The 11,559-nt window shown below is 35.8% G+C and overlaps 1 protein-coding gene across 1 annotated transcript in view; it reads right to left on the minus strand.

Moving 5' to 3' along the window:
• Positions 1–11,559, minus strand: part of LOC107700469 (E3 ubiquitin-protein ligase RNF220-like) — a 38,688-nt gene that overhangs the window by 6,527 nt on the left and 20,602 nt on the right. The window contains exons 2-9 of the mRNA XM_016502129.1: positions 5,194–5,327; positions 3,484–3,526; positions 3,031–3,135; positions 2,067–2,110; positions 1,555–1,666; positions 466–556; positions 256–342; positions 129–181 (exon numbers count right to left, since the gene is read on the minus strand). Coding sequence (XP_016357615.1) covers positions 129–181; positions 256–342; positions 466–556; positions 1,555–1,666; positions 2,067–2,110; positions 3,031–3,135; positions 3,484–3,526; positions 5,194–5,327 — 669 coding nt within the window. The remainder of the gene's footprint in view (positions 1–128; positions 182–255; positions 343–465; positions 557–1,554; positions 1,667–2,066; positions 2,111–3,030; positions 3,136–3,483; positions 3,527–5,193; positions 5,328–11,559) is intronic.

Here is an 11,559-nt window from a genome sequence, read left to right on the forward strand (position 1 = left end):
AGATATATGTGTGTGTGTGTGTGTGTGTGTGTGTGTGTGTATATATATATATATATATATATATATATAAGAAGCTAACTACATTAAACATTTACTAAACTAACATCTCTAAAAATCTCTTGGCTCACCTGAGTTTGCCAACTTGGTTTGCTCTGGAGATAACCTGCTAGTTGTGTCACCACTTTTAAAGCAAAAAAAAAAAAGAATTAATAAAGCGTATAGGCCCTAATAATATGCTGTTTTGTGTGTGCATACTTTAAAACAGCTCCTCTTAATGCCTGCCTCTCCTCTGCATCTCTGGGTTCATTTCCTGAACAGGGAATCACATCCGCCTCTGTGTATCTGAGATGATTTGCTGAGGAAACATTTCTTACTATCAAAAATGCTTTCATGAAAGAACAAAAGATCAGTGCACATCCTTGCTGTGCCATAAACTGTGCTGACTGACAGCAAAAATAAGGATACTGTGCTTTTCCATATTCCAAAGTATCATCACCGTCCACATCCAGATCTGCATCACTGTCCTGATGTTCTTTCAATGTGCTGCTCACCAAACCTTAAGACATTTGACATGAGGATTCATTAAATGACAAAAAAACTAAAGCCTTACAGAACAAGAGTGCCAAAGGAATAGAGAGTGTGAAATTCAAAAATAGGTTGAGATACAAATGCACCCTACTGATGAACTGCAAAGTGCTAATAAAATCAAAAGTGTTTTAAAGGATACAAGGGTCTGTATGACCTCTGAGCCCTTTGTGATCGGTTTTTTTTGACCCCTGTCTAAGTGCTTTTACAGTAATCTCCTTCTCATGAGGTTAACACCACTACCATTATCTCACGTGTCTGTTGTGAACTAATCACATACACACACACACACACACACACACAAGCTCTGTTGCAAAACTAAGTGAGCTTGCTGTTTACATAATACATAGGCGGTCACTCAAGCTCATAAGCAACCGATTTGGGAATGCTGTGCATTGGCATTAACTCTACAAATAGACTTGCCTTTTGCATTCGATTTCAATAGATTATTACTCTATTTAGCATAATGCTAAACTTACATAAAATATATAAAATACTATTTCAGTCTTTCTACTTCAAATTTCAACTTTAATTTAATGTTTTACTTGACTTTTCTTTGGAAACTTGTGGAAATTACTAGCAATTTCTGAGTGAAAATTGTTTTAAAGTAAATACTACACATTTTTTTCAGTGTACCACATTTGGAGATTGGATTAAATAATCTGTTTTTAGTTGCACTGATTGTTTATAGATACATTTTAGTATTGCATTTTTTTTCACTGAATTTGTCACAATGCATAATGGGACTAAAGTTCTTCTCTGTAGACAGTTTTGTAGGTTTTGGGACACAACAACTGATTTCAAGTGGCTTTTTTATTATACATTACGATTTCTTAAGATATTTGTTTTTCTAATCTGATACCTGACTCCAATCTGACGACTTATAAATATGGATTGATTTATATGGATGTACTGTATTTGAGTGTTTGGTGTGTAGATAAATTACTGTGAAGTGTTTGTGTTTTGTACCTCTGAAGCCTCTGAGAACAGAAACCATCTGTATTCTTCTCTGTTCGGCCCATTCAAACTCTCTCCCGGCTGACAGCACAGAGCCATCTTCAACAACACACACGCTGTCTCTCTGTAGAAAACACACACATATCAGTATCTCTGGTGAAAATGTCTGCATCAGCCTCAAGACAACACTTTCATTTGCTACCTGTCCTGAATGCCCTCTTGGCATTAGGTCACAGCTGAAAAGAACAGAAAATAAAAAGAAACATTTCACATGCAGGTTTAGTTTGTCTGATCCTTCTGGCCACATCTACCTGTCTTATACATCATACGACTGACTTAGCAGAACAGGACAGCTGATGCCTATCTCATGCTGCCTGTCAGTACAGACATCACAAACAGTCTGTGATCTGTCAGTGAAAGCAGATCTAGAGAAATTACAGACTACAGGGGAAGGAAGGTTCATTGTTTTGAATGAAACCTTTAAACATATGCACAATGAGAAATAAGCTGCATTTTCATCATACCTGGTCTTCCCCTGCTTTCCGTCTTTTCAGTTTCCCAATGCGTGCTGTAAAAAAAACAACAAAAAAAAAACGAAAAAATGAAACAAAACAGCTGATTTTTTTTTTTACTGATTCTCGACACTTTTCATATTATCTAAAAATATGAAGCATAAATACATTCGATTCTTCTCCAGTGGCAGTTTTATGATGGAAATATATACAATCTCTAGCTGACATAAACTGATAAGACAGAAAGGCCTCTATGGCCTACAAAAGATAAATAAATGGCATGGGAATTGGACTGATCTGTTTATCTGATTATAAAATAAAGACAAATAAAAGATTTCCAGAATTCTCTGCATCTCCTTCTCTTGAACACACACACAGAAGAAGTAACATTCAGCATTGTAGAATGGTATCCACCACTCCATTAAAATCTCTGTGTTTTGCTGAGCTGCTATTGATGTTAAGGGACATTAATCTTTAGGAGCCTCAGTTCATAATATAGTCAAAGTAGACAGTAGAAACAGAGCTGAGTCCATTACAATCACAATGAAGCTGAGCATAACGGCGAGGGGATCATTAATTAGAGAGACAATCTGATCAATTAGCTGTGACCAATCGTCTAGTGCACCTTTTTTAGATGTTAATGAAATAACATAAAAATTCAAAATTTAACAGTCGTGATAAATGATCGAAAATTCAACATGATAGAGTATCAATATTTCACAGTACAGAGATTCAGTACTCTGTGTATTACTGTGCCAAGGGCATAATATTACATTAAATACTATATAATTTTCACCGTCTCATTCTACATCTGCAAAAAATGATTCTACAGTCATTTTCTCCTTTAAGATTATTTTAAGTAAGTGCTGATTGGTATTCTAGATATTTAAATTTAAATAACTCATTTTACTAAATAAAATAATAAAGTGTTGGTACTGTATCTGCAGTTATGTGCCGTGTGTGGAGAACAGCTTACCAGACAGTGGGCAAGAGGACACATGTGGGAATCCACAGTCAGGCCAAACATGAACAGATTTCACTTTCTGTTTGGCGTAGCACCTGCACCAGCAGAGCTCCTTAACTGTTAACATATCAAAAGGTTAAAGGTCAATAATCTGCTCTGCTCGTGAGGGTGCTAGGTCAAAGGTCAGGGGTGGAGCTTTAACTGTGACTGTTCATTGTAAGTGAAAGTATACAAGTGCTGTCTTATTTATAATAATTACAAAATATCAGTTTCAAAGATCAAAGAATGTCTTTTTAAGGAATAAAACTCATTTTTGTATTAATCATTAGGAGATTCATGAATCTGGTCAGATCCAAGCTCTTAATGCACGCTTATGACCCTGCATAGGAAATGACTGAATGAAAAAACAGAGAAATACAGTACAGGGAGAATATTTTGAGATACTGAAAGTCATTGACAACGTACCATTGAGTCTTGTTTGCCTGTTTGCTTGTACTCGCAAAAATGTCTGAAATGAAATAAGAGAAAAAGAAAAGGGACTCTTCAATATCCATAATCACACCATTGTTTTTTTTGTTTTTTTAAGAATGGGCCGTTAAGCCATCATAATTTGTTCTCACTGAATATTGAGTGAACCCAGCAATTCATGCTGACTTTAATTCAGGTATAAATTGAAATGTTTTGATGCTAATGACTCCAAAATCTGACCATACACTGCAAACTGAGATTATGGCTATAATTTCTTTATTGGAGAAATCCTTCATGTGTTCAGAGTGGCTAATGTGCCGCCCTGCCTCGTCTGATGCTTATAGCAAACGTTGAGGAAACGCGTTATTAGCTTGCTGTGATTTTCGCAGGGACTGCCTTGAGCTTGACTGGCTGTGAAATGTCAGGAACAATGTAACAGCTTGTAATTTGTGATGTTGCAATGATGGAGGAGACAGAGGAGAAGGGCGGAGGCATGGTGCACATGCCCGGAGGCTGTAGATAAATATGCCATCAAGACCTGGAAGCATTTAATGTGCCTTTGGAAGGGACAGGCTACAGGGAGGAGGTGTCAAGGAGTTTGTGTGCGTATGTATGTGTGTGTGCGTGTTCAGAGTCTCAATCTGCTTTAATTCTGCCCTTCCTCCATCTCTCCTGTTCTTGTCTCCAGTTTTGATCTCTTTACTATGGGCGGCGATGCATTTTCATGAGCCTGGATGAGATTTGAGTAAGAGTGACAGAAGAGCATGCTGACTGTCAGCGGCACTTTACTGTCTACATGCTCCGGCCGACGCAAAGAGATTGAGGCAGTTAAAAAAAATCAAATCAATCCTCGACTGACGATCTCAGATGAGCTGGATGGACGGAAAAACAAAAGAAGACATGAGCGAAGCAGAGGGAGGTTGATAGATTATTGATTGTCTCAGTCATTATATGGATTGTATCATGTTCATTACAGAGGAACATGTCAGGTTTCCTCTGTAAAAGACTGTCATAGCAGACAGCACTGGGATACTCTATCTATTTATTTATTTATTTATTTACTTAAATAAATACATTTTAAATAAAACTAGTATTAATAAAATAAAAATAATAAGATAAATTATTTGCATTTATATTATGCTCCAGCATTCCCGCAACCCAGCAGTTTGAAGAAATAATGACTGGAAAGATTTATTTATAAATAAATAAATAAAAAGTTATTGTTTGATTTTTATTAGGATTTTTGATTATGGCAACAAAATACATTCAAGAACCACAAAAATTGCGACACCATTGGGATAGTTTATCATTTTTTTTTTTTATATTTTTTTTAGATTTTTCAATTTAAATAATTACATAAAATAATGTTAGATAATAATGTATTTGTGATCAAATAAAATGTATTTCTTTCTTTCTAAATGGTTTACATAAACAAAAAACAAAAAACAAAAACAAACAATCAAACAAATAAAGTACAAAAAAAAACATTCAAGAACCACAAAAATTGGGTCAGCATTGGGATATTCTCGATTTAAGTACTTGATTCAAATAAATAAATGTTAAATACAATTTTATTTATTATAAATAAAACAACATGCATTCATTTCTACATGGTTTGAATCAATGAATGAACAAACGAATAAATAAATAAATAAATAAATAAAAATGAAAAGACTGCTTCAAGTGTGTGTCAAGAATGAATTGGACGATGTACCTATTGTGCAGCTGCATTAGACGCTCCATTTCATGCTCCATGTGTTCTTGCAGCTCTCCTGGCCGCAGCACAGCATGACAGATTGGACACATGGGCGTCTCAGTGTCATACAGGGCCTTCACTTTACCTGGAGAGATAGGTGACAGAGGGACACACAAAAAAGACATGCTTTATTATTATAATCCTTCAATGAGCAATAAAGAGAATTCTTTACAATGATAAAAATCATCTAGTCCAGGCAGATGTGTCACATAAATGAAGCTCATCAACATGACAGTGGAAACATCGAGTAGCAATACCTGTCTCATAGCGAGGCCATCACAGGCTAACAAGTGGCCAGATGAAAGCAAATAGTTCTGAATAAAACATGGATCTGTATGTAAACGTCACCTGGAGCCATGACCTTGAGAAAGTGACAGTCGGCCCCCCTGTGAGTCCCTTCTCTTTTAAATTTCATCTATGGTACATCTCAAATAAATTCACTGACAAGTACTAACTGCTTGCATCTCTGCCTAAAGGCAACCAACATCAGTAAACAATGAAATCCCATGGCTGAAATTGAATTTATAACCACATTACCTGCACAGATAACGTCAGCAAATAACATGATGATAAAAGGAATTTGATTTGATTCTGGGACGAGCATGCCTTTTTTCCCTCCTCCTGCTGAATGGACTCTCATTGGGGGAATTTGAGAGAAATTAAAATAATAATAATAATAATAAGGTAATTTTAAACCTTAACATGGATACACTGCCTTAATTAATATACATAGAAAAACCTAAACCAAGGTGTAGTTAAAATCAACTGCTTAAATCAAGTAAAAAAAGAAAAGACAGTTCTATTAATTTGGTAATTCTGTTATTTTATGTTGCATCATAAATGCCTATAATGCTAAAGTTTTGATAAATATTTTTTTTCCCCATATTGTTTGTTTTAAACTTTAATTAATTAAATTTACACTGCCATTTAAATGTTTGGGGTTGGCAAGATTTTTAATGATTTTGAAGTCTCTTATGCTCACCAAGTCTGCATTTATATGATCAAAAATACAGTAAATATTGTGTATTTTTGTACTGTTAATATTGTGAAATATAATCACAATTTAAAAAAACAACTGTAGAGGTATGCAAATACATACGTTGACAAGTAGGTAGGACAGCCTATCGTAGCCCTCGGACCGAACAATATGATTGGATGAACTTTTTATGGTCCTGCGCCTTCCACAGACAATTTAAATACATATAAATACATTTAGACCACTTAACTTAGTGATTGCTATCAGGATGTGAAGAGACTTTCAACCAGCATAACAAAAAATGTTTTTGAACCAAATCGCCTACCCTGCATTTAACCCAAACTTTTGAATGATAGTGTACTTAAAAAAAAAAATGTTAACATACTCCTAACAAAAAGAAAAAAAATAATGAAAATTAACAGAAAATTACTTTGAAAGCAAAAAAAAAAATTTGCATTTTACTTTGGAATGTCACAAGAAAACAGGCAATCATCATCCTCAGACGGTCCCATAGCATTTTTCCCCAAGTTATAGGATGACTGCACATGCCAACATCCATATGACAACTGCCACCGTCATGATGGGAGACGAATTGTGAGACGGCCATGAACTGACCTTTCCAAAATGCCACATTTCATCCTGGCTTTCTGTCACATTACGACAATATATCACAAGCCTGAAAAATACAATACTAGAGGCTTGTATTTCACAGAGCCACATGCAAAGGGGTAAACAGTCATATTACTGGAGGCCAGATGAACCTGGCTCTCTCAGTAATTGATGGACATGAACTGTATTGGTTGCAAAGGCTTTTTCAAAATGTCACAATTCAGAATTCAGACAGCCAACGAGGTTTTGAGATCGCATATCAGTTTCTTATGTTCAGTAATCCATGTAGAACATTTTAAACTAAAAACTAGAATAGAATAGAATACAGGGTATATACAGGAATCATGGAGTTAAATGTAATACCTTTTAAGACCTTTTTAAAGACTCTTTCCATACATTTTAAGACTTCATCGCCACTCCAAGTTTTAACCGGTTACATCAGTGACAATTTTAACATACATTTACTATATATTTATTGTAAGATAGCACAACTAAACAGACTTACTTTGTGATAACTCCTTATCAATACAACATAATTCAGAAGGGGGGAATGAAGCACAAGAGAATTAATTGAGTGACTAACCAATGCAACCCAAGAAACAAGAATTAGACCAATAAACAAAACAACTGACAAAACTTATTAAGGAGGGAAAATAAAGCTCTCTGAGCTAACGGGGCAATGACTTCACACAGTATATTCAAAAGATGTATTTGTCACATCAACTCTTATGTCTGCAAACCATAGCTGTTTTGTGGAGCACTTCTCATGGCAAACATCTGACTGATCAGACAGTTTACCTGTGATTACAGAGTGCTTGATTTGATGCAGACTTGACAGAGTGTCAGTACTGCACCTGATCATGTCTGAATTATCATGGAAGGTAAAATAATAATCACAACTATTACATCATTTTAATTAAGCATCCCAAGCCCATGCCAGTAAAAAAAAAAACAGCCCTAAGTAGCGCAATTACCACGTTCCAAATATAAAAATGTCATTTCCATCCCTAAAATACATCTTTTACAGTCACGGTTATGCACATTTATAATATACACAGCTCAAATGCTTCCTACTAGTGTGGCCCAAAACATTTAGCACAGTTTTATTACAGGTAGAATGCAAAATGTTTCAGTACAAGCATTTCAACCAAATGTAATTTATGCAATATTTCAAACCTTTAACCCACTGGGGAAAATCAACCCATGGCAACAGTTTAAAAGCAGCCCAATTTCATGGAAAACAACAACAACCCTGCATCCAACACGAGCTTCAGAAATCAGATTTGACTAATCAGGGGTCAAAAGTAAGGAGAGATAACTGACGAGATGTTGGAGGATTTGCTCCTCAACAGATCCCGAGCTCATTGACAAATATATTTTATTGTAAGATGTGCTCCCTTTACACAGTGCGTGCGCGATCGCGAAATCGAAAGTTAAAGTAAACTGCGACTGCGAGCGCTCATTCAAAAGGTATTGAAATACCCCACATATTGATAGCGGCACCCTGATGCGCGAAAATTATATACAATATTAGAATGTTTGCGGGAGCGGACACAAAAATCGCAGGAGCGGATGAGAGCATGCGATAATGGTCAGAAATTCAGCGAGGGCGGGATCAACAAGCCCCGCGCTATCACACAGCGGCGAAGTCAGTCAGTGAGCGCCGTAACAGATGACGTCAAATCTTGCAGGATTCCATAAATAAACTACACAGAACCCCACTATTCGGACAAATATACATAATGAAAAGATGATACAAAATGTAATACCTTGGAAAATGGAATAGAATAGAATAGAATAGAATAGAATAGAATAATGTGACATTTGAAGGGAGGTCCCTTAATGGTTTCTGCCACGATTTTGCCTTTCAATAACTCCATAATGGGCGCGACATTTCAGTAATCCGAGGGCATGCGAGAGGCAGGCGATTGGCAGGGGGCTTGTTCCCTGGCAGACTTTCTGAGGAGAGAGTGGCAGTTATAAAACAGAATTGGGCCACTCCACACCTGCCATGAAGCCCCGTCAAGTAGCCTGAACCCGTCTGGTTTGCGTTTAAGACATCAAATGTTTCATTTTATACAGGGGATTTCATCATTCCTTCAATATGCTTTCTGAAGTGCAGGGAGTATGCAAGCTCCAGTGAGTGTTTTTATTGAGGAAAATAATGGGCCATTGAAAAAGGCTATTTAATGGGCAACATAATAGGCAATGTAGCAACACATCTGCTGTGGAAAGTCATTTCCTTCATTTTCAAAGGTTTTTTTTTTTATTCAGACCTTCTTTCATTAATCGGCTTAGAAGCAACTTAATCACTCTGGCACTGGACCAGGTACATGTGGAAAAAAGTCCAAGTTTGCTGTTATTGAGGGTAATCAATGTCTGAAATGGGAGGCAGAGTGGAAATATTACCGTGATAAATCCTAGAGCTCAGCTACAATTGCGAGAGAGAGACGTAGCACACTTGCATTTTCAATATTATAACGCGATCTATTAGATTAAAATGGTGAATTAGGTGAAAATGGCTCCCATTAACATCCTTACCGTCAAGTCAATGAGCTCATTCTGATCTGTTCCCGCCTCCACATACTTTTACTGGCCAATCAGTGTCTTGTTAATGAATATTTACTGAATATTCAAATATATCAAAACCCCTTTGAAACAACTCCCGGCAAAAAAATAATGGCACACATATGTCAAAGGAAAACTGGCATGACTATGCAACAACAACTGAAAAGCAGCTAGTACAATGAACCTGGAAATATTTGATTTAGATATAAATGTCTTCTCCAGTATATTATTAACAATATTTAGTTAACATAAACAACAACAAAGCACACAAAAAGCATGAAACTCAAGGTTGGTCCTGTAGGTTATTGTCTCAGATACAAAGGAGAGTGATCAGTGTCTTGGAAATCCCCCCATCATAAATGTCCCCATAAAGATGAGGGATAGACATCTATACAGCTGCCCGATAAAACTGTGGCACTCATCACTCCAGAGAGCTCATTGCTGCCTTTAACTGTGTGCTGTGTCAAAGAGTTCAGCCCTGGAGAAACATTTAAGACCATGTTCAACTCTACATGAAGACAAGTGAGTGACAACAAATACAAATGATTCACTGAACTCAGACTCAAGTGAATCTCTTATGAAATATCTTCAAATTTACAAATTTTGGAATGAAACTAAAGTCTTCTCTTTTCTTCCATATTGTGAAGTACATCCAAGTGAAAATGTTTTTTTTTTTTGCAAAAGAAAAAAATATAGGGTGCATTAAATATAAGGTAAAAAATATATGGTTGGTTCTCAGTTACTGACTAAATGAATTAGAGTTTGCGCAAAGTAATTAAGTGGACAAGTTCGGCATACGTCACCAGAGAGAAGTTTGTAGTCACACCAGAAGATTGAGCTATGCCATTTTGAGGTCAAATTCAAATAAATAAATAAATAAACTTTAAATAAATAAATACTTAAATAAATAATAACATTAATAAATAAATAAATAAACATTTCAAATAAATTAATTAATTAAACGTGTACATGGATCAGTATTATTTTAGTATCATTAAGATACGAAAGTTTTCACTAATGTTGTGAATTAGTTTTTTATTTTTATGTTTAATTTCCTGTTTTCATAAAGTTTTAGCAAATTTTGTCATTTGTCTTTTTTTTTTTATTTTTTATGTCTACATCGTTTTTATAACTTTTTATTTCTGTTGTAGTTTTAGTTATTTTAGTTCAAGTTAACCTTGAAAAAAAAAAAATGTTGCCTTGGCAATTACCTAAAATGAATAAGGTTTAATTTATTTTATTTTATTTCAGTTAACATTTATTTTATTTCAAGTAATGAAAATGTTTATTTTTTATTTGTTGTTTGTTTGTTTGTTTTAGTCTTAGTGAAATATTATAACCCTGGCATGGATGAATCGTTCACAATAAAATCAATAACATGCATATAGAAAATAGATAGGATTTTTTAACAAACCTCTGTAACCACCGCTCTCCAGCTCATCTCCAGAAAATCAATACAGTGTGTCCAGATATTTAAGGGGATAGTTCACCCAAAAATGAAAATTTGATGTTTATCTGCTTACCCCCAGGGCATCCAAGATGTAGGTGATTTTGTTTCTTCAGTAGAACACATATGATGATTTTTTACTTTAACCATTGCAGTCTATGCAGTCGTATAATGCATGGCAATGGTAACAAAATCTATGAGAGTAAAAAAAACATGCACAGACAAATTCAAATTAAACTCTGTGGCTCGTGACAAGACATTGATTTCCTACGACACGAAACGATCTGTTTGTGCCAGAAACTGAACAGTATTTATATAATTTTTTACCTCTAATACACCACTATGTCCAACTGTCTTTGAGCGCGCACAGGCATCCGGTGCGTGAGGTGTGTACGCGCTCTGGCGTAGTTTACGCAAGCGCCGGAAGTGATCTCTCGCACGTATACATCACTCATTGTTTACACAGTGCACAGTCATTGTAGGTACGACGGCTAATCAAAATGGTACTTACTTGCGCTTATCCGGATTGTTCAAACCGACTTAAAACTAAAAGATTACGTTCTCTCGCGCAAACTCATTCGGGAGTGGTGACTTTCCACGTATTCCCAACTTCTGAGCCTGCTCGCCTGAAGTTATGGTTGATTGCTCTTCAGCTGGATATCAACACACCCATTAACGTAAACTATGCCAGAGCGCGTACACACCTCACACACCGGA

This window comes from Sinocyclocheilus anshuiensis, unplaced genomic scaffold (genome assembly GCF_001515605.1).
Source record: "Sinocyclocheilus anshuiensis isolate Anshui unplaced genomic scaffold, SAMN03320099.WGS_v1.1 scaffold477, whole genome shotgun sequence".
NCBI classification, from domain to species: domain Eukaryota; kingdom Metazoa; phylum Chordata; class Actinopteri; order Cypriniformes; family Cyprinidae; genus Sinocyclocheilus; species Sinocyclocheilus anshuiensis.